General features: G+C 53.5%; 1 protein-coding gene across 7 annotated transcripts in view; it reads left to right on the top strand.

Annotated features, from left to right (window-relative positions):
- The window catches only part of CTIF (cap binding complex dependent translation initiation factor), a 324,626-nt gene extending 312,336 nt beyond the window's left edge, over positions 1-12,290 (top strand). For all 7 annotated transcript variants that reach the window (XM_017529666.2, XM_017529665.2, XM_037738958.1 and 4 more), the window contains exons 11-12: positions 6,715-6,768; positions 8,481-12,290. In XM_017529666.2, the coding sequence (XP_017385155.1) occupies positions 6,715-6,768; positions 8,481-8,696 (270 nt within the window). In that variant the 3' untranslated portion in view covers positions 8,697-12,290. The remainder of the gene's footprint in view (positions 1-6,714; positions 6,769-8,480) is intronic.
- Positions 12,291-23,311: the final 11,021 nt, after the last annotated feature.

Here is a 23,311-nt window from a genome sequence, read left to right as displayed (position 1 = left end):
AAAAAAAAAAAAAAAAAAAGTTCCAGCAAGACCACACAGAATTCTCCTAATCTTAGTCCCCATATTCCCTGCTGAGTAAGTGTGGCTAGGCCCACCTTTCCCTCCAGCCCGGTCCCAGACAGTCACGGGCTCCCCCCAGGCCCTGAACCAGCCCCTCACAGTTGGAGGCTGGACCCTATCATGACTCTGGTAGGCTTGCTGCAGGATGAGACACACCCTTCACCTCCAGCTTTTTCCAGAACCTGCTTCCTGGTCTTCATCCTGGCCTCCTGAATCCTCTAGGTGAGGGAGACCCTTGCCTGTAGCCCAAAAAAGGCCGCCAGGCACTGGCTCGGTGGAAGCCTCCCTCGGCTTTCCTTGGGGATGCGCAGACCCCTGTGCAGGAGAGGGGTCACTGCCACAGAGTAGCCCACATGAACATACTATAACAACTTAACCAGCCCCCTTGTGGGGGAGGTCCAGGTTACTTTTGATCTTTTGCTCTAATAATAGTATAGCAACATGTATATTACAGTACAGTACAGCACAGTATAGTATAGTACTGCAGAATAGTAGAGTACACGTGTTGTACGGCATGTGTGTGGTGAACGTGTAGCATAAATTCCTAGAAGTAATATTGCTGGGTCAGAGTGTGCGGACACGCCTATTGTTGATGATTATTACCAAATTGCCATCTACAGAGTGATACCAGCTTGTATTTCCACAGGCACTCTATGTTTGCAGGCACATCGATAATAATTCTGTGCCACATCTCTTCTGGTGAGAGGGGTCTGGGGAGGGGTAGGCGTCCACATCCCCCTCACTGTCATCTTTTCAAGGGTGTGTGCACCAGGGTGCCTGGCCAGCAGTCTCTCTGGGTGAGCACTTTCCTTCCCTCTCGCAGACTCTCAGCTGGGTGAGTTTGCTCCCTGGCTCCCAAAGCATGTTTCTTAGCAAATATTTTCCAACGTGTGCCAGATGCTGGGGAGAGCAGTGGATCGACATCGCCCTACCCTCGTGGAGCTTGCCTTCTAGAGCGGGGAGACGCCAACAGGCAATAAGCACATCATGTCAGGGGCCACAGAGAGGGGTGAGCTGGTGGGGAAGTGGGCAATGGTGACTGACCCCGCCAGGTGCTCAGGGAAGGCCTGTCTGCCCTGGAGACGTTTGCGCAGAGCCCTGCATAGGATGAGGGAGTGAGGTCTATGGATCTGCGGTGGCCAAAAGAATTTCCAGTGACAAGTGTGTAGAGGTCCAGAGTTGGAACTGCATGGGTGGGACAGCATGCTGCCCCGAGGGTCCTCAGTGCATGTCATATGTGCTGCCCACACCATGCCCTCCCCTGGGCTGACCCTTGCTCTCCACCTGCTCATCATTTGAGCAGTTTAAGGCCCACCTCTGCTCACTCATCCCAAAATGATTCTTTTTCTATGTGTCTGCTGCAAATCCAGTTCTTGGGCCAGTTCTGAGCAAGTTACCAAGGAGAATGAGGTCTGGTCCCTGAAAGTGTCTCTGGCCAGTCGAGCAGTCCAGCGGCCCCGGAGCCTGCACACTCATTTGGCCTGCAGCCAGGCCTGCCGAGGGTCCTCAGCTCCTGCTGCGGGGCCCCTAGGCTTGGTGGATGGATGCGACATGATGGGAGACGGGCAGATTAAAGCTGTGCAAATGCAGATTGGAAGCCAGCAGCATAGCCAGTCCCCAGGGTTGTTTGGGCATGACTTTGCCTCCCCTTCTTCACTATCTCATGCCAGAGCAAAGCTTTGGCTCCAGCTCTCAGTGAGTAAATGAGGATGTGTGCCCTTAAAATGCCATCTTGTACCCTCTTCTCACCCTCCACCCTTCCTTTTAAAAGAGCCAGGAGTGGTGGCTCATGCCTGTAATCCCAGCACTTTGGGAGGCTGAGGCAGGCAGATCACCTGAGGTCAGGAGTTCAAGACCAGCCTCACCAATATGGTGAAACCCCGTCTCTACTAAAAATATAAAAATTAGCCAGGCATAGCAGTGGGTGCCTGTAGTCCCAGCTACTTGAGAGGCTGAAACAGGAGAATGGCTTGAACCAGGAGGCAGAGGTTGCAGTGAGCTGAGATCATGCCACTGCACTCCAGCCTGGGCGACAGAGCGAGACTCCATCTCAAAAAAAAAATGCAAAAAAGAAATGCATAAATCATGTTGACCAATAGTTCATGAATCCCACTGATGCCAGGAATTTTGCTTGGGCTTAAAGAGCAGCAGAGATGAATTTGGTGCTGTCCCTGCCTTCAAGAAGCCAACAGTTCACCCTGGAAAATGTCCTCACTTGTGTGGAACGTGCATGGTGGGGAAGCAGGCGTGCTTGGGAGTGAGAAGCAGGGAGGGCAAGGGCTAGGGTGGTCAGGAAGGGTCTGAGGAGCAGCTGGGAAGTAACCCAGCCTTAAAGGATGAAGAGAGGATGGAGAATTGGGATGGAGAGCCCCAAAGATATAAAGTCACTCGGAGTCTAAACACCTGCTATGGAGTGCAGCGGCCCTTTCACCTGAATAGGAAGAAGTCATGGAAACCCGTGGCTTTAGCCAGAGAGGGGCCTGAAGTAGAAATGATTTCTCCTTGGCCCCAAGCTCTTACCTTCTCCATCTACCCTGGAGGCAAAGGTGTGCAGGCCTGGCTTCTCTTGCCCTTTGCCCCCACTGCTGCCCTTGGCCACACTGCCTCCATGCCTGGCCAGGTCCCCCAGCATCCACCCTTCCCTCCTACGGCATACAGAATGGCCCCCTTAAGACATAAACCAGGCCAAGCATGGTGGCTCACACCTGTAATCCAATGCTTTGGGAGGCCAAGGCAGGAGGATCACATGAGGCCAGGAGTTCAAGATCAGCCTGAGCAACATAGAGAGACCCTGTCTTTACAGAAAATAAAAAATATCAGCCGGGCATGGTGGCCTGCACCTGTGGTCCCATCCATGCAGGGGGCTGAGGACAGAGGACTGCTTGAGCCCAAGACTTTGAAGTTACAGAGAGCTATGATCAAGCCACTACACTTCAACCTAAGCAACAGAGGAAGACTCTCTATAAAATAAGAACATGAGACCCCTCACAGGGCCCCTCACATTACTCAGAGTAAAACCCGGAGTCTTCCCCCGCCGCCTACAAGTCCTAATGGGCCCTGGGCCTGCTGCCTCCCAACCTCTTCTCCTAAGTCTCTCCCACGTGCTCCCCACCCTGATGCTGGCCCCCTCCATGGGCCACAGGCCCACCCACCCCAAGCCTTCCCCACAAACCATACTAACTGGGCTTCCTGGCCTGGCTCCCTGACACCCCGGGCTACTACACCCGTATTCCTCACACTGTTACCCAACATCACTTTTTTTAAAAAAAAAATTATCATTTGGGGCCGGGTGCAGTGACTCACACCTGTAATCCCAGCAGTTTGGGAGGCCGAGGTGGGCGGATCACGAGGTCGAGAGATCAAGACCAGCCTGGCTAACATGATGAAACCCCATCTTTACTAAAAATACAAAAAAATTAGCCAGCCATGGTGGTACATGTCTGTAATTCCAGCTACTCGGGAGGCTGAGGCAGCAAAATCGCTTGAACCTGGGAGGCGGAGGTTGCAGTGAGCCGAGATCGTGCCACTGCACTTCGGCCTGGCGACAGAGCGAGACTCTGTCTCAAAAAAAAAATTTGTCATTAATAATATTTTTGATGGATAGGTCATAATTGTATACATTGCTGCAGTACGATGTGATGTTTTGATCTGCGTCTGCAACGTGGAGTGATTCAAGCATGCTCATTGACATGCTCAGCACCTCACCAGTGCTGCGTATATCGCAGTGCTGACGCCATCTGATAGAGACGTTTACTGGCTTGTTTTCTGCATCTCCACCCCCTGGAGGGCACGGTCTGTCTTGCTCTCTGCAGTGAATGGCGCTGGCCTGGTGCAGGTGCTTGTGACTTTGTCTCTTTTCTTTCTTTTTTTGGGGGGTAGATCTGCGCTGCTTTCAACGTGCCACCTCAGCATCTCTCTACAGTGTGGTCAAGGAGCTCTGGCACCTGGTGCAGGACTGTGTTGGGATCAGGAGATCCAGTCTGTAGTTTGAGTGATCTCTACTGACTTGGAGGTTATGGAAATTGTAGGAAGGTTGTTCTTATGGTTTATATAGCATGTAATATTTTTTCATTCATCCCACATTCCACTCAATATTCGAGTACCTACTAGACATAGTTCTAGGATTTCTGTGGATGAAATGTGCCAAGATGCTTCTCCATGAAAGCAGTGGGACGCATTGGCATGAATTGAGTTAGATATTGGTTACTGGGCTTCCTTGAGTCGTGGGTTAGGAGTTAACTGTGGCCTGACCTGGATCCCCGTTTGAGCCCAAGACGGAACAAGACAGACCATGCCCTGCTCCGGGGGGTGGTGATGCTGTCAAGTTGGCCAGTGAAAGAACCGTCTCTGCATCCAGCATTTCAAAATCGGGACAGTAGCGGGGGGTATGGCATGCTAGAAAGATCACTCTGGCAAGTTGTGTTCAAGATAGATTACAGGGAAAGGAAGTGGGGACCAGGATGATGAATCAGAAAGCGGGACAAGCCCCCATGAGGGAAGCAACAAAATATCAGCTTTGAGTAAGGCCGGGTACCTGGAGGGGTGGGACTAAAATGTCCTGGAGACATTTTAGCGGAAACCTACCAGAACCTGGTACCTCCTTGCTTATGGATGGTAAGGGGAGAGCAAAATGACTGAGGTTTTGAGCTGGAGGTAACAGGGAGCTGCTCTGAGGGAAAGATGATAAAGCCATAGTGTCTTCCAGAAAGAGAAGCCCAATGAGTGTGGGAAGGTCCGTCCAGGCAAGCTAGATGTGGGGTCCCTGAGAGTCGTGATGATCAACATGACAGGAGGCGATGGCATTGAGAAGAGCAGAAGCCTGACAACAGCTACTGGGGGAGGAAGATATTGGAGGAACAACTGTTTTGTGAACTAGGAGGAAAAGCATTTGCCAGCAGAGGGGTCCATGGAAGGAGTGGGCAGTGGGGCTTGGTGAGCTTCTCAGAAGCCATGCCCAGAGAGGGTTTCAAGCACTTGGTGTCAGCACAGCAGTGCTGCTGGGGGTCCAAGAGAGAATGAATAAGGCCGGGCGCAGTGGCTCACACCTATAATCCCAGCACTTTGGGAGGCCGAGGTGGCTGGATCACCTGAAGTTAGGAGTTTGAGACCAGCCTGGCCAACATAGAGAAACCCCGTCTCCACTAAATAATATGAAATTAGTCGGGTGTGGTGGCACATGCCTGTAATCCCAGCTACTCAGGATGCTCAGGGAGGAGAATCACTTGAACCAGGAGGTGGAGATTGCAGTGAGCTGAGATCACGCCCTTGCACTCCAGCCTGGGCAACAAGAGCGAAACTCCATCTCAAAAAAAAAGTTGGGGGTGGAGAGTGAATCAGAAAACTGGGACTAAGCGTTGGTGAGGCTACAGAGAAAACCAGAACCCTCATGCATAGCTGGTGAGAGTGTACAATGGTGTCGCCATTGTGGAAAACACTCTTGCAGTTACTCAAAAAGCTGAACATAGAGGTACCACATGACCCAGCAGTTCTGTTCCTACGTAATATCCAGGAGAATTGAACACATGCATCCAGGCAAAACCTGGTACCTGAAGGTTCATAGCAGCACTATTCCTAATAGCTAAAAGGTAAAAATGTCCATTAATAGATGAATGGATAAGCAAAATGTGACCTATCCATACAATGGAATATTAGCAACAAAAAGGACTGAAGTACTGGTACATGCTACAACATGAAGGAACCCTGAAAACATTAAGTGAAAGAAGTCAGTCACAAAAGCCCCAAATTGTGTGATTCCATTTATATGAAATGGCCAGCATGGCAACTCCATAGAGACATAGAATGGGGGGAGTGGCCGGGGGCTGGAGTGAGGAGGGAACAGGGAATGGCTGCCAATGAGTATGGGTTTGTTAAGTTTCTTTAGAGCTTAAACAGTGGTGACGGTTGCACCATTCTGGGACTATCCTAAAAAGCACTGAATTATATACTTTAAAATGGTAGATTTTGTGTTATGTGAATGATATCTCAATTTAAAAGAGGCACATTGAGAGAATGAGCCAGGCAGGTTGGGGGAAGCATGGACTGTGGCATGGCCAGACTCAGCTCTGAGCTGAGCAGCCGTGGCCATAGTTAGGAAACAATTCCAGCCGCTGAGTAAATCCACAGTTGGAAAGTCTGCAGCACTGGGCCAGTGAAGAAGAGGGCTTTGATTCCTGGACCTCCTCCTATGGCCAGGGCCCAGGGGTGCCTGAGTCAATGGCTGAGGCTCTTCACCCACAGAGGAGTTACCAATTATAGGTCTCTAAGCTAATCTCATTTCCCTGAGGACTTTTGCTGACCAGTTGTTAACAGTTGGATGATCCCAGCGCACTCACTGCTGCAGGCTTTCTTTCTCTTCAATGGCCTCCTGAATCGCGGTGTTCAGACCTGGCCCAGGAGCTCCACATGGCACCATCACACTGACCTCCAGCTGCTCAAACCCTGTCGGAGAAATTACTGCCAGCCCGTGCAACTTGCTTTCTGCTCTTCGACTTTTGTGGGCTCAAACTCCAGCCTGAACCTTGGAGATTGTTTCAAGCTGCATCAGGGCTGGGTCTGCAGGGAAGAGGGCAGGGTGGCCCGGGGGCTGCAGGGAGCTACAGGGGCCGGTAGCCAGCTATTTCCTTCAGTGGCATTCTCTGCCCCTCTCTTCCACAGCTCTTGCAATCTCAGGATGTGAAGGAGGATGCTGTCCTGTGCTGCTCTATGGAGGTAAGCAGTGGGGCTTCAACATCCCCAACCTCAGAGCCGGTGCGTCTCTCATGCCTTAACAGTTCTAGGGGCACAAGGGTTGTTGAAGGCATTTACAAGTCCAGGGGAAGGTGAAGGGATGGCTTCAGTGGTGGGCATGGACTTCTGCATCCAGAATTATCCACCCCAAGCCAGAGTGAATACAGATGGTGAGAGCAGCTCACACTGACTGAAGGGGAGAGAAGTGATTCCCTAGACATAGGGGTGGCATTGCCTGCTTCCCCTTGCCCCCAATACCACCTGCGCCCCAGCTCAGGCATGCCACACAAATGACTTAAGAAGCTCCTGATGACCCCTACCCCAAATATCTCCCTTTGCTTTGCTAATGCTTGGCAATCTGGTGCTGGCACAGTCCACCCAAAAGCACCCCTCTTGAGAGGTGCCACTCCTGCCCCTAAGATATGGCCCCTGCTCATGAAAACGCCTTCTCTGGACTCTTGCTTCAAAGCCTGGCTTTGGCCCAGTCCCTGGGCAGATCTTTGCCCTCTGCAGATGGTGCAGAGTCACTCAGAGTAATGGGTTGCAGGCAGGAGAGGGGCTTCCAGACAAGGACCTAGGCCTGTCGGCTGTCATGAGCATGCTCAGGTGGCTTCTGCTTGGCTGCAAAAGCCTCAACTAAGGAGCTCAGAGGCCAGAAGCACTGGGAGCCAGACGGCAGCCTTGAGTCTGTGGGACTCAGTTCGTTTGTTGGGCTCCAGCTGGGTATTCTACAAGGGGATTGGGAGAGATTAGGGAGGAGAAAGCATGGTCCTTGCCCTCGGGCAGCTTCCAGTCTGGTTGGAATAGCTCTCACACAGGCAGTGGATAGAATAATTGTGAGAACAGAGACATCCCTGAAAAGTCAGGGGAGAGAGGTCAGGGAGGGCTCAGGGGGTCAAGGGAGGCTTTGTGAAGGAAGCAGAGCCTAGAAAAATGGATGGGACAAGGATGGGGACAGAGATGGAGACTGAGATTCTATGGAGAGGGCCTGGGGGGCACTGGCCAGGGGTGTGCTGGTCCAGGAAGAGGGGCTCTTTCTTCCCAGTGAGCTTTTCAAGATTATCTAGGGCTCTCCTGATGGCCTCTGGCTGGCCTTCCCCGCTTTGTATTTCTGTCCCCCACTTCCTGTCACAGCATGGGCAGAGGAACTGGGAGGTGGTATCAGGGTCAGGAGAAAAGGAGAGAGAAACAGGAGACACCATCCCTCCTCTCAAGTTCCAATGGACACATGTGATAATGACTAAGCTCATTTCCAGAGAGATGCCCCAGCAAGTGAAAATGACCGCAGGTCCTCCTTATCACCACGGGGCACAGATCTCAGAGCCATTTGAGGGTGTAGGTGTAGTCAGGGAAGGCTTTCTGGAAGAAGAGAGGCTCTTGGGTAAAAGGGACAAGAGACATGTTCCTGGTGACGGCTCTTTCAGCCCTGGGCAATAGGCAAATTCTGGTCCCTCTGGTTCCTGCTGACAGATTGGTCAGTAAGTATGGGAGCCCACCCTTAGCTACTCCACCTTCCACTATCCCCATCCTCCTCCCAGCCATGGCACAGGACCTACGTCTGCATCTCCCTGCGACAATCTAGCTATGAGACAGCCCAGCTACTTCCTGTCCCTGTCCCCAGCCCACCTAATCAGGGTGGCCAGTGGGCCATTGTGGGGCCAGAGTCCATACTAACCCCACATCTCTGCCCGCAGCTGCAGAGTACAGGCCGGCTGCTGGAGGAACAGCTGCCTGAGATGATGACAGAGCTCCTGGCCAGCGCGCGGGACAAGATGCTGTGCCCCTCGGAGTCCATGCTGACCCGGTCACTGCTCCTAGAGGTCATCGAGCTCCACGCTAACAGCTGGAACCCCCTGACGCCCCCCATCACGCAGTACTACAACAGAACCATCCAGAAACTGACAGCCTGACAGCCAGGGGGCCTGGCGGGCGGCCCGTGGGCAGCTGGGGCCCTAGTGCACAGGGCCAGATGGACAGGCGGGAGGACAGGGGTGGCCCTGGCGGGAGGAAGAAATGGGAGGAGGGCAGGCAGAGTCGGTGGCCAGTCTGGAGCCAGACGGGGAAGGGAGCAAATCCCTGAGAGGAGTGCCCCCACCAGCCCCCCAGCCCGAGCATGCAAGCTCACACCAATAAGGGAAGCATGTTTCTTTTTCCTGGTGGCCCTGGCCCTCCCCTTCCTCACTCCCGCCTCTCCCCTCCCCATCAAACCCATCCCCCACAGAGCTTTGTGTGAGGGATCTCATCGCTGTGACTCCTCGGAGACCTTGGCAGCCTCGCACGCCGGGGCACCGCTTGGGTCAGAAAGGACCTCGGAAGGCTGAAAAAGTGGGTCGGAGACGGCTCGCATTGTTCCCACATGCTGTCAGCCGCAGTCGCCAACTGGCAGCAGGCGACGTGTAGCAGATGTCCGGGAGGACAAAGGCAGGCACGGTCCCCACCAGCCGCCCGTAATTGACGGCCTTTGTCAGCCACGGCAGAGCTGGTGCTCCACCTCCCACCCCCGAGTCCTCCTCACGGCAGCCCCCCAGCCTCAGGCCTAGGGGGTCAGGCGCAGGGGGAGATGGAGTTTGCGGTTCCACTTGCACTCTTTTGTTTATTGTGTTTTATTTTTCAAAAGTCGGTTGCTTTGAAGTCTCTTCTGTCAATGAAAATGCCCTCGATGTGATCACACAGTCAGCACCGTTGAGGACCCCCGGATTAGCGGGAGATCAAACCCAGCCCCCTCTGGAAGGATTCTAGCCACAGACAGCTTGCCAGTAGCCAATTAGGGTAATTGGAAACTTCTGCCCCAGCGGGGGTCCCCGCTGGAATCCTGTGTTCCTCGCCACTGGCCTCCAACGCCTCTGTTTTCTCAAAGGGCTGATATTGTCACCACTGAGACCAAGTTAAACCTGGTCCTGGCCCCAGGGGCCCCATGGCAAACAGGGCACAGAATGAGACTGGCAAATTAAAACCAAAATTCTAGATGATGTCTCGCGCTCCACACACAGATCTTACTGGGGAAAAGAGCGGGGACGGGGGCTCCCCAGGACTCAACTTTAGCTAATGGGCTGTGTCCCACTGCCCCAGCTCATCCCACACAAGATCCAGCAGCCCAGCCCTCCTCCAGCTCTTGAAAAAGGGGCGAATTCATTGAGTCATGAGAGGGACAGTCAGGTGACCAGCGGGGCTGCCAGATGGAGCTTTCCAGGTGGGAAACAAGGCTGGGGTTTCTTGGCAGGCCCTGGCCATGGGGAGCAGGCCCAGTGGTGGTGGCTGGAGAGGAAGGTGCAGGGTGGAACAGGCCCCATCTCTGGGGGCTGAAGCACACACTTTGATGAGCCCCCCGGAAATGACGTCAGAGCCCAGCCACTTCCTTATTTGCTCTTTTATTGAGGCCGGGCTGGCTCTGGGTCACATGGGAGGCCCCTTTTGGTCCACATCAGACTGGCCAGGAGGTGATGGGTGGGGAAGGTTCTCGTGATTCTGAGTCTGAGAGTGGTGAGTGGGGAGAGGTTTCCCTGTTTCTCTCTGGCTTTCCCTGAAGCTGCAACCTGCCCTCTGGTCCCCGGGGTCGAGCCTGTGCCCATCTCCAAAAAGAGCCTGTTGTCGACAAGGTGTTGGGGCACAAGTTTACCTGAAACAGGTCGGGCGTCTCTGCCAAGAAACCCACGCCACCTCTGGTCCCTGGCCCCTGACCCCTGCCTTCTCCTGTCACCACGGTTTCTTCCCAGACTTTCTCAAGCTCTTCCTCAGTGCCCTTCCTCCTCAGCCCAGCCTGGGGACACAGATGCCCCATGGGTAGGAGGCCTTGGGGGAGGAGCCAGGCAGCTGTGAGGCTGATGGGGTGGGCACTGGGCGACCTCACTCTCTGGCCAGGCAGCCTGCACCTGCGCTTCAGCAGCCCCTGCTTCCCTGAAGCGTGTGGGGTGTGTGCGTCCGTCCGCTAGGAGGAAGCAGAGACCCCGAGGAGAGGAGAGACCTGGGAGTGGGGGCTCAGGTGAGGGAGGAGGCAAGGGAGTGGTGTTCCTAGACCCGACGGTGAGCCCAGAGCAAGCTTCATGCAGGATGCTCGGAAACACTGCGTGGTGGGGGCTGTGCTGTGGGCACCGAGGGGCCTGATACTCCTTCCTCCCAACGGGCTCTTTGGTGGCCTCGCCGCAGGGGCAGCTCCCCTTGGCTGTTAGGACCAGTGTATGAAGAGGTGAAATATAAATATGTATACATATATAAATATATTTTTAATTACGTGTCATGTCACAGTGGCTTCAGATGTACTGTTTGCCTAGTTTATTCCACTGCTTGAAAGCGCTTCCTGGCCAATTTGAACAACACTTTAAGCTGTTTTTCTAAATGCAGGTTGCTGCTACTTTGTCAGACATGGAAGGAAAATGTTAAGACTTTTTTTTTTTTTAAGAAACAACCGTCAAGCCTAAAATGTGAGACCCTGAGGCAGCTTCCCAAGGGAGACTACTCAGACAGGAACCACACGACTGAAGTCGGTGCCCCACAGACCCCTCGCCCTCCCCAGGCCCTATCCCCACTCTGCGGCATGAGGAAGGCCACATCCGAGTTGACCTCTGAATGTATGTGATGGGAGGCAGAGCTAGAGTTTGCGTTTCTAAGGCTTGGGCTGTTTTTCCCTCGCCCGTGGTTCCTGGCGCATGGAAGAGGCGGTCCAGCCATCTGATGTTGATCCTGTCTCGGCCTCCCCCCTGCCTGTCAGGATGAGTTAGTCATTGTTTTTCTCCAAGGCGGCCTGCTTGCCACAGCCCTGCCCCCCTCGGCGTGGTGGCTTTGCCGAAGCTCTGGGACCGCAGCCCCCGCGAGGCTCCCAACCTCTCCCGGACCCCAAGGAGGCCGGGAGCCCGGCTGCCCTCCATGGGAGTGTGCGCCTTCAAACCCCGTTCTGTCTGTTCGTCTTTCCTTGACCAGTCTGTAAACCTTCACCGTTTGGGGATCGTCCTGTCCATCCATGTAAATGTAAATGTTGGCCGAATCGGTATTTATTCTGATTTTTATTTTATTCTATTTTATTTTCTCCGAGGGATGAGGGTGGAGGGTGTGGGAACTGTACCACGGATCAGGCCTGGGCAGCTGTAGGGGCGGGGGCCCAGACAGCCAGGCCGCCACCAGAGCAGCCCCATGGGGTCCCCCAGACGCAGGCCTCCAAGAAGCCAAGTCCCAATCTGATTTCTGGCATCAGACACCGGCCCGTGTTCCTTGTCAGACAGACTCTCAGGCCGGTGCCGGGCACGGTGTTGGGAAACCACTGGCTGGGCCTCTGAGGACACAGATCAGGAGAAAGACAACTTTCCTCTGCTGGGAACACTGGCACGAAGGGCTGGCCACCTCCCTGAGCCGGCTGGGAGCCGGGCAACAGGACCTACCTCCACAGAGCAGGGCCTGGGGCTTCCCGCCAAAGCTGCCGCGGAACCCCCTCACGCGACCACCCTCCCCCCATTGGTATGTTCTGCTTTCCAGCTGAACCCAAACTACAAGTGGGTTTAAACAAATAAACACCAGAAACAAAATGCCCTGAGTCTGTGCTCTTTGTGTGTACAGCAAAAGAAACCTTTTTCCCAGGCTCGTGTGCCTCAGCTGTACTAGCAGGGGCTCCAGGACCTGGCCCCCGAGATGGGCTGGAGAGAAGGGTCCCCACAGAGTGGCTGCTGGCGAGGCCAGGGGCAGGGTCTGGAGCCTTAGCAAGGAGTTGGTCCAGGAACCGTGGGTGAAAGAGACTTACGTCCCCAGAAACTGGGAACTATGACCTATCAAAAGTGGTAGAATGAAGCCAGTCTTGGAGAAAACGGCTTTTGCACTAAAGATTTGGTTTAACTCCCCCTACCCCGCCCCACCAAACCAACCCCTTCCCTGGAAATGTCACTGTGGCATTTGGCAATGAGTCATTTCAAGAGGGCTGAGATTTGGGCCCAGCGGCTTCCAAAAATCAACAGCGAGTGGCTGTCCAGTCCCAGTTGGTCAAATGAGTCTTTCATCAAAGAGTCCCCGAAGGGCCCAGTGATTTCTTTTTCTGTGATGACACGTCCCTGGCTTTACACAATCCTGCCCATGAAGGCACTGGGGACGCCGCTTCCTGGTAACGCTCCACTCTCCTTGGGGATTCTTTCTGGCTAGATCTTGCCAGTCCTTTAGCTCCTTGGAGGGTCACACCAGAGCACCAAGCCCCTTCAGCCTCCCCTGGCCTGGCCCTGATGGCGGCCAGAACCTCCCAGGAGCCCAGTGAAGGCTTGTTGAGATTCAGACATTGGACTTCACTGAGTCACACACTCACTATGACACTGACAGGGAGAGCCAGAAGTCCACAGATTGAGTAGAGAGAGATGTCTGAATTAAACAATTGTGGTATTTGGCAAGCCAATTTTTTTTTTTGAAACAGAGTCCCGCTCTGTCACCCAGGCTGGAGTGCAGTGACGCGATCTCGGCTCAATACAACCCCGCTCCCAGATTCAACGATCCTCCTGTCTCAGCCTCCCAAGTAGCAAGGATTACAGGCACCTGTCACCACGGCAGGCTAATTTTTGTATTTTTAGTAAAGGGTTTTGCCATTTTGGCGAGGCTAGTGTCGAACTCCTGACCGCAAGTGATCCACCTTCCTCGGCCTTTCAGAGTGCTGCTATTACAGGCATAAGCCACTGTGCCCAGCCCAAATTTATTTGTATAAAAATGTAAAGCAGTAGAAGCAGACATTGGAGGTCAAAATGAAAGGTAGCCAGACGGTGAGGAACAGGAAGCCTAATCAAACACTGCAAAAGAGAGATTTTCCTGGACGGTTTAGTCCTGCTACCAGAAGGCTCTAAGTTACTGAATACTATGAGACACAGCATCCAAATAATAAATGTTTCAATCCTGATTTCACCACCAGCTTTCTGGTGGTAGGCACTCTCTTGTCATTTGGAGTGGCTTACATTTGTACTGGGATGCTCACAGCACAATTTATAAGGGCCTTTTAAGGACCAAGGCACAGATAGCAGAGAAATGAAGGCTTGAGCAATTGCAGTGGGAAAGCAGTGGTCATGCCTTAGTATTAGCAGCCTCTCTCATTCCCGCAGCTCCACAGCAGCTTCCTTCCGCAGTCTCAGTTGGTCCCATGAATAGGCAGATGAGTGGTTTCAATTCCCATTTTACAGATGAGCCAAAGGCTGGTCACCAGAAGAGCCAGGGTGAGGGTGAGCCCAGAAAGTGAGCAGGTCCTTCAGACTCCTCATCCCTGCAGCACCCCAGGGAGCCCGCCAGTCACACCAGCCAGACAGAAGGAGCAGCCAGCTGCCCCCTGGGACTCGGCAGGCTGCGGGCAGGCCACATGGGCTTCCCGCTTCATCAGTGGAAACCAAGACCGTGATGAAATACCTCAGATCAGGAGATTTCAGTGGAGCGGGCAGAAGGAGCGATGGTGCAGAATTCGGTGCTGTTCTATAAAAGGACCCTTATATGCCCAGTGTGTGTTGCTGGATCCCAGTTTTCTCCAGGCTGGTGAAGGGGACACTGACAGGGAGACATACAAGTATCAGGGTCAATATCCAAATTGCCTGGGAACTTTTTCAAATACATGCTAAAACAGGACACACATACACACCAATATTTTCAGAATTCGAGCCTTAGGGAGCCCTTCTTCTTCCTGGTCCATGTGTGCTGTGCCTTGGATGGGTGCAATAGAAAAAAAGATGGTTGAGAGCTGCCATCCACCACTCCCAGAACACAGTACAATGACAGCCGTGGAGAGCTGTCATAAGTAGTGCAGAATTACTGTCTAGGGCAGCAGGCCATGCTGCTGTGCTCTTCTGCAGTCTTGGGGTCTGCCATCTTGGCTGAAACGATGCCGGCTGGCACATCTGCAACGTGGGGTAAGGGCTCTGGCAAGTTGCTCGAATGTGGAACAGAATCCATACCATGGACTGGGGTTGCATTCTCACTCCTACAGGCCTTAGATACTTTTGCCTCCATAGGCCCCTTCTTCCATTTAAAAAAAAAGGAAATGTTAGGACTACATTGGTAATAAAGACAAATATATTATTTTATTAAAACATTTTCTCCCACCTAGTAGTTCTTTGTTTGTTTGTTTGTTTGTTTGGTTTTGGTTTTTTTTTTTTTTTTTTTTTTTTTTTTTGTAGAGACAGGGTTTCGCCATGTTGGCCAGGCTGATCTCGAACTCCTGACCTCAGATGATCCACCCACCTCAGCCTCCCAAAGTGCTGAAATTACAGGCATAAGCCACCATGCCCGGCCATAATTCTTGTATATTTAGTAGAGATGGGGTTTCACATGTTAGTCAGGCTGGTCTCAAACTCTTGACTTTGTGATCTGCCCGCCTTGGCCTCCCAAAATGCTGGGATTACAGGCATGAGCCATCGCACTTGGCCTCATTTTAACTCTGATTTTAAAAGGAATTAAAACATTTTGTGGGTCCCTAAAAAACATTTTGTGGGCTCCTGTCTTAGTCCATTCAGGCACCTATAACAAAGTAACATAGACTGGGTGGCTTGTAAACAACAGGCATTTATTTCTCAAAGTACTGGAAGTTGCAAGTCCCAAATCAGGGTGCCAGGATATGGTCTGGCGAGGGCCTGCTTCCCAGTGGCAGACTGCTCACTTATTGTATCTTCATGCCAGAAAGAGAGCAAAACAGTTCACTGGGGTCTCTTTTATAAGGGCACTAATCCCATCCATAAGAGCTCCATCCCTATGACCGCCTCACCTCCCAAAGGCACCTCCTGATATCATCATATTGGGGATTAGGATTTCAACATATGAATTTAGGGGGACACAAAAACATTCCGTCCATAGCTGCACCCTTTGTATATGCCTAACAGGCGTGTTGGCCCTACCTGGGTGTCAACTGAGCTGGGAGTCCCACCTTTCTCTGCTGCCCACCTGATCTCTGGGTGACTCAGGGCTGGGGAGGGGAGTGATTCAAAAGCAGTCTTCCAAGGAAGCAGTTGGCCCATGCTGGAAGCAGATGCAGTAGCTGCCTCTGCCCTGGACTGGCTGCCGGCCAGAGAGTGCCGAGCGCCAGCCAGAGCAGCTGTGTTTGCCGTGCTAAGGAGACTGGCCTCGGAGAGCCCGATTCATCACACAGCACTTTCTCCCCTCTGCAGCCCTTTCGCACACATTATCTGGTTACGGTCTCTCCAGAGCCCTGTGAAGGAAATAAATACAATTCTTACACCCATTTCAAACCTGAACAAACTGAGGCTTACAGAGCCATCCCATAGGTTTGAATGGGGCTTTATAGTCTTCAAATATATGATTATGTTTGATTCTTACAACAGCCCTGCCAGGTAACATGTTTTTGACGCCATTGTAAAGAAGGAAAACAGACTCAGAAGCAGAGTGACAATGGCACTTCATGGGACCTGTAGGCACAAACACCAGGTCTTGAATTTCTGCCTTCTTAGTCCTGAGATGGGACTGGTAGGTGGGCATGGGCACCAGGCTGAGGACCCAGGCCACATTTGTGCCTGAGTCCCCTGATCCAGGCCCATGGAATGCAGGTCTGTGCTTCCTGCCCAGTGTCCCATAATTCTAACTGGTCTCCATCTTCAGCCTCCCCATTCACTGAGCATCCCCTGGCTCCCAGGTAGAGTCCTGAGTCTCCTGTAACCCACTCAAGCATCCATTCCATGGGTGGGATCGGTCCTAGGTGACAGATGAAGTCTAACAATATAGCCAGGCCAGGCACAGTGGCTCAAGCCTATAATCCCAGCACTGTGTGAAGCTGAGGCAGGAGGATCACTTATGCCCAGGAGTTCAAGACCAGCCTGAGCAACATGACAAGACCCTGTCACTACAAAAAAATAATATATTTTTTAACTAACTGGTCGTGATGGCACACACCTGTACTCCCAGCTACTCAGGGGGCTGAGGCAGGAGGATCACTAGAGACCAGGAAATCAAGGCTGCTGTGACCTGTGATCGCACCACTGTACACCAGGCTGGATGACAGAGCAAGACTTGTCTCTCAAAAAATAATAAATAATATGGCCAGGAGGCCGGATGCGGTGGCTCATGCCTATAATCCCAGCATTTTGGGAGGCCAAGGCAGGTAGATTACTTGAGGTCAGGAGTTCGAGACCAGTCTGATTAACATGGTGAAACCCCGCCTCTACAAAAATACAAAAAAAAATTAGCCGGGCATGGTGGTGCACGCCTGTAATCCCAGCTACTTGGGAGGCTGAGACAGGAAAATTGCTTGAATCCAGGAGGCAGAGGTTGCAGTAAGCCAAGATCGTGTCATTACACTCCAGCCTGGGTGACAATAATAATAATAAGGCCAGGATCCCACAGCGGACCTGAAGCAGAGATGGTTCAAGGGTGATTCTGTGTCTCCGAGTCTCATCACCTACATCCACGTCTTTCAAGTGAAACCCCACTTGGATCCCACCTTGTGCTTAGCGGGTACTGTAAGGAAATAAGCAAAGGAGACAATACCTTAGCCACCTTGGCGTGGTCAGTCTCCCGGGAGCTGGAATTCTCAGACAGCAGACAACCCATCATAGGCCTGGCCCAAATCTGGGTGAGTCCTGGTGCAGGGTCCCTGCCTGTGGCACCTGCTGTGCTACAGAGAGCCAACAACTGGCCCAGGCCTTCCCATGGGGACCATGCAGGGCTTGACTAAGCCTCACTTTCCAGCCCCAGAGAGGAAGGACCACCATTCCCCTCCCTTCCCAGAACAAACCAGGTGAAACCCAAATGCCTACCGAGGTCTAAAGAGGAAAACTTCCAGTGGGAACCGAGACAGGCTTGCAGGGTGAAGAGAGATTTACTCAATTGCATTTCCTACAGATAACAACAGTTTGATTAAAGCTGGTGGCAAGTCCATTTTAAAGGCACTTGTATGCATACACAGACCCTTGCAATTCTGCACACTCTGAATCTCACTTTTTGTGGCTTAGAATGTTTCAGCACTCAGTGGAGAGCTCTGCAGCCAGCAGTCACACCTACAGAGTTTCAAATCCGAGTAAATGCTGTGTCAGCCTGAGTAACCACCAGTGTGATTCTGTGTCATTTGGGGGCAAATGTTGACATTTCTTGGGTAAGTGAAAGATTGTGCAGAGAGCTTCTGGAAGACCATTCTTAGGAGCTGAACTGAAGGGCCACAGTTTCCTTCTCCCTGTGCTGGAGACAGGTCCCTAATAGCCGTCTCTGCTCCATGGGACTCAGTGTGTCCTGGGAGTCTGGAAGCCTTTTTCTGCCCCATTCCTGACACCGTGCCAGCCACCCATCAGACACAAGGCACCTGGCCCACTCCAGCACCTCCATTTCCCAGAAATGTGCAGGAGCTCAGGTCAGGGCTCTTGACTCTCCTGCTGACCCAGCAGAACATACAAGGACACGAAGGCACCTCAAAGGCAAACAAAACGAGTGGGAGGGAGGCTCACGGCCCAGCCGCGTCATCGGCCACGTCCTGTTCAGCCAGGGCCAGGCTCAGCTGGGTGCAACTAGCTGAGGGGAAAAGGAGAAGTGCTGAGGCTGAGCAGGTGGGCGGCGACAGTAACTCATGAGGTGCATCCCAGGGAGGAAAGGGGGTTCAGGGTTCGTGTCACCTAGCTACTGACTAACAAGCCCCAAACCTCAGAACTGCAACAGAGAGGTTCAGTGTTCCTGATCACAGATCTGCAATAGGCTGGCTCAGATCCACACCAAGGCCTCCCTTTCTGGTGAGAGGAGGCAGAGCTCAGCACGAACTGAGTCACAGCAGTTAGGAGGCATGTACCTTTGTCTAGTGCCACCTCTTCCAGGAAGCTCTTGCTGACTGCTCCCCTAGTCAGGGTTGCGGGTCTCCACTCTGGGCTCACACAGCTGCCAGGAATGTTCTGTCACAGCCCTGCTCCCTGGTCATGGCCATTGGTGTGTAGATAGCAGATGCCTACTGAGGATGAGTGTGACCTCGTCCCCTCTGTCTCCCCAGCACTGAGCCAGGGCCTGGCCCCCCAGCAGGGGTCCCATAAGCTCGTGGGGGATGAAGGCTGTGCTCCAGGTACTAAGAGACTGAGGGGCTTGGGGAGGGAAGAGCCAGCTGTGCTTGGAGCCAGGTACTCCAAGTGGGGCACCCAGGGCCAGGGAGGAATAGGGGTGGGGCACAGGGCAGGGCCTTCCAGTGGGGAGGGCTGGGGATCTTCAGGGGCCTGAGGTCTCACTGTCCAGAGAGGCCTGGAGGCAGGGTGGAGTGCTCTGTGGTTGTGGGTACCAGAGCCTTGACCAGTGCACAGGGTGCCTTAGTGCCAGTTAAGAGGTGCCCTTCCTCCCTCTGGGTGCCCAGCCCTGCCCCAGGACCCAGGGAGCTGCCTCAGACCCGCAGCTGGGCACCCTTGTGTAGGACACAACCTGGGCGCTGCGTGTGGGACTCTTTGGTGTGCCGTGTGGCTGTGTGGTGTGGGGGGGTGGGGTATGCTATATAATGCACGCGTGAAGGGAGCCGGGGGGGTGTGGTTGGAGAGGGTTGTGTTGTGTGTATGTGGTGTGAGAATGGAGAATTAGTGTGGTGTGCGTGTGGTGTGTATGTGTGTGTGCTGTGTGTGGGTGTGTGTGATGTGGGGTGTGTGAATTTCTGCTGCACTTTGCAAGCCTCCCGGGCTAGGTGGCCTCTGCACAGGGAGAGCTGGGAGGCTAAGCTGGGAGGGCACCACGTCCTCGAGCCAGACACAGGTGTCTTGGTGGCCGAGCCTTCGCCCGCTTCTGGGAGTGGGGGCTGACACGGGGTCTGCAATGGCAGAGAACGGGCTGGAGGTCCCCGGCAGGCAGGCACAGCTGGCCTCTGCTCACGACGGCCCTTCCACAACTCCGGCCTATCCCTTAGTTAGGGAGGGAAGGTCTGGACAGACTGAGCGGAGGAACATATTCCCAGGGGGAGGGGTCAAGCCATGCCCTCAGCCTGAGGCGCCTGGTCGGAGGCTCAGAAGAAGAGATTTGGGGGGCAGGCGGGGTCCACATGAGGACGATGTTCTGGAAACCGGAGCTGCCCAACAGTGGAGGAGGCTGCCTCCCAAGGGAGCAAAGCCCCACACCCTGTGCCCTTGACGAGTTCCAGCGACACTGAGGCCCCCTCAGCAATGGAGTTGGACGAATCTCCCCTTTACGGTGCAGGGCGTGGGTCAGAACACGACCCACAGACCCCTCACCCTCCCGGGTTCTACAGAGGCAGTGGGGACCCCGGGGCCACCTCCTTCCGGCAACTGCACTGCTGCCTCTCCCCAGAAGTTCCTCCATCACTTTCCCCAGTGGCTCCTCCAAATACTCCAGGATACCCAATGTGGAAGGCGGCTTAAAGCCACCCTCCCATTTTACAGATGAGGACACCAAGGCCCTACAGGGAAGGGACTTGCCCAAGGTCACGGAAGTACAGCTAACACCAGGGGCATGCCTCGAACCAGGCACCCACCTAAGCGCCCTCATCTCCCACCACGCCCAAGGCGGGACCTTCTCCATCATACACCCGGAGGACTCAGCCTGGGATTGAGAGAGGCTGACATGGCCCAGGTCACAGCGCTAGAAAGAGGGCAGAATTCTCACAGGGTCCCCTCTGCCGCCCAGGCCCTGATGTTCACACTCAGTGTCCCCCACACAGCGATGAATCAGATATGTTCCCTGAGAGAGGAATAGGGTTAGGGAGGCTGGGCAGCTCACTGGGCTTCTTCCCAAGTTGTTCCTCTGCTGAGAATGGGAATACTGGCGTGTACAACCCCATCTTGCTGGACTGTTTGGAGAAACAGGGCATGAGCTCTGAGTCCTCCACAAATGACAGCTCTCTTCCCTCTTAACCACCAGATTCGCCTGCCTCGCTGGCTCTGTGTGCCTCTGATTCTCTTGGGCGATGGGTGTGCACTAAAGCCTATCTGCTCTCCCGCCAGGACCCACTGAGAGGGGGGTCATTGGGGCTGGGGTCGGTGTGGGGTTTGGTTGAACTTTTAAGCACTTTTGAAGCTGAGACTTAGGGGGTTGGCCTTGTCATTCTCAGTGAAGCACTAACAGGTGAGCCCAAAAGCCACCCACGTCGTGCCCCGCCAAGCACCCATCAGCTGACGTTGAACACTTGCTGGGTGCAAGACAAAGCTGAGCCCTGCCCTGGGAGATACAGAAGGAAGACACACCACCCTGTCCTCAAGCCGAGGGTTGCCACTGTAGTTGAAGATTGAAGGCCAGTCACTGTCCAGGTCAATGCCACCGTCCCTCCTGTGTGCTCACTGCGAGGCAATGGGAACCTTGCAGTGGAGGCTAGCGGCAGAGAGGGTGGCACGGAAAGAAAAGCCCACAGTGAGGTGCCCTACTGGCCACACACAGCTGCATCTTCTGGCGATGGAGCCCCTATCCCTGGGGAGGGGCTGCCCAGCGAGGCAGTGGCCAGGGACCCAGTCTCCTGGTGGGGAGCTGACCCAGCACATGAGACCGGCCTCGGAGTGGGCTGCCAGGGGTCAGCAGATGGGGGTCAGCAGATGACGGTCAAAGTCAGAGGCTCCTTATCAGAAGAAGACAGGAAGAATTCAGGAAGACGTCTTCCTGCAGCATGCAGGATACCAGAATGTGGAAGGCAATTTAAAGCCACCCTCCCATTTAACAGATGAGGACACTGAGGGCCTTACCAAGACCTTGGGACTCACTCAAGGTCACGGAGGTGCAGCTAACACCATGGGCATGCCTCGAACCAAGCACTCACCTACGTGCCCTCATCTCCTCCCACTATACCCAGGGTGGGACCTTCTCCGTCTTACACAGGAGGACCTGGCCTGGGATTGAGAGAGGCTGACATGGATTAAAGGGGAGAGGAATGGTGAGGAACAGCAGGAAAACCAGTTAACTGGCCAGGTGGGAGGTACCTCCATGGGGGAGGGAACCATGCAGGCTCTGATGTTCAGCCGACGCCAGCTCTCTCCATCCCAGCACCTGGCACGCTGCAGGATGAGGCGTTACACATACCTTCATTTTCTGTAGCTGTCATCTCCCTTTTAAACAGCAAAATTTTACTTTCATTTTTTGGTAGGAATCTTTCCACGGAGGATCCTCCACATCCCAAATTTCTCGGAAGGCACCGTGTGTTGACTTCCTTGGTGACTCAGGTCCTTCCGACAATGCTAATGAGCACACCAGACTGCAGTGCAGGGCTAGCCTCGGGATTGTCAAGGTAGACCCCATCTGCCTTGCTCTTTTAATTACTAGATCTGTGTTTTACAATTGTTCTCCCTTTTCTGTCATCATAAAGTTCTTCTTCCTACTATCAGTATACCCGTTGTGACCTGAGAAACTAGATCGCCAAACTTGTCCAAACTCTTTGCCCTGCGTGAGGGCCTGAGGGGCATTTTTATACCAAAAAGTATGAGCTTTGCTGCACGAATGGGGGTTTGAAGCCACCTGTTGATCGACTCAGGGACCATCTTTGCCTGCTTTCTGATCCCCAGTGACTTTAAAAAGTATGAGACCTCCCAGGTAGGAAATGTTTTGCTGACCTAGAATTAAAGTTGTGCTAGTCCCTGGGCCCTCATGAGGGCCCCCTGAGGTTGGCTGGGGTTGGGGTGGGATCCTAGTTTTCCAGGGAAGAAGACTGAGCCTCAGAGGACCGGAGTGGGCAAGGACCAGACAGTGAGTCAGGGTGAGTCGCCCAGCCTTGAGACCACACCACGCCTCCCAGCATCAGAGCTGGGCAAAAGGGAACCAGAGGCTCCTGGACTCGGGGAAAGGGCACTGGATTGGGGGTCGGCAGAGAATTCTAGTCCTGCTTCCACCCCAACCAGCTACGTGCCCATAGAAGTGTTCTTTGGGCCTCAGTTTCTCCATCTGTAAAAGAAGGATGGGTATGTTAGTTTAAGGTGTGTTCTCTGTGATTCTTTTTTTTTTTTTTTTAAAAACGAATCTCGCTCTTGTTACCCAGATTGGAGTGCAAAGGTTAGGTCTTAGCTCACTGCATCCTCTACCTCCTGCATTCAAGTGATTCTCCTGCCTCAGCCTCCCAAAGTGCTGGGATTATAGGCGTGAACCACCACTCCTGGCTTTCTCTGTGATTCTTGAGTTGTCTTTGTTAATTAGCAGGAGAGGGAGGAAGGAAGGAAGGGAGGGAACAGAGGGAGAGAGATTTTAGCAGCTGTTCTGTGTGAGCCTGTTTTGGCTCCACACTTCCCCCATGCCATGGTCTGGCCTCCTCGATAGTGTTCTCTCCCCTCTAATCCAGTTTCCTCCCAGGCTAACTCACACAGGAGAGCACTGAAATTTCAGTGGAATCAACCACGATTCGACAGCCTTTGAGGAAAAGGCCCAATCATGATGACAGCCTACAGATGCAAAGCTCCTCCTGGGAGCACAGGGTCTTGCACCTCTTCGTGTCCCCTGAGGTCCCATTCACGGGGACCGGCTGCAACCCATGAGTGATTTGCCCGAGGGACTGGGCTGGGAGTCCAACCAACATCTGTGGTCTCCAGAACTTTTGACTCTTTGGCTAGTTTTATCTTTGGCACCTTCTCCCTGTGTCCTGCACCACTTCCTCCCGGCTTCAGCTGCTTCTTTCTCTGTCTGGCACTCAGGGCTTGCAGGCTGAAGGTCC

The sequence above is a fragment of the Cebus imitator genome, unplaced genomic scaffold, assembly GCF_001604975.1.
Source record: "Cebus imitator isolate Cc_AM_T3 unplaced genomic scaffold, Cebus_imitator-1.0 Scaffold60, whole genome shotgun sequence".
NCBI lineage: Eukaryota > Metazoa > Chordata > Mammalia > Primates > Cebidae > Cebus > Cebus imitator.
The sequence above is the reverse complement of the archived record's forward strand: the minus strand, read 5'-3'. Positions and strand labels throughout refer to the sequence as shown.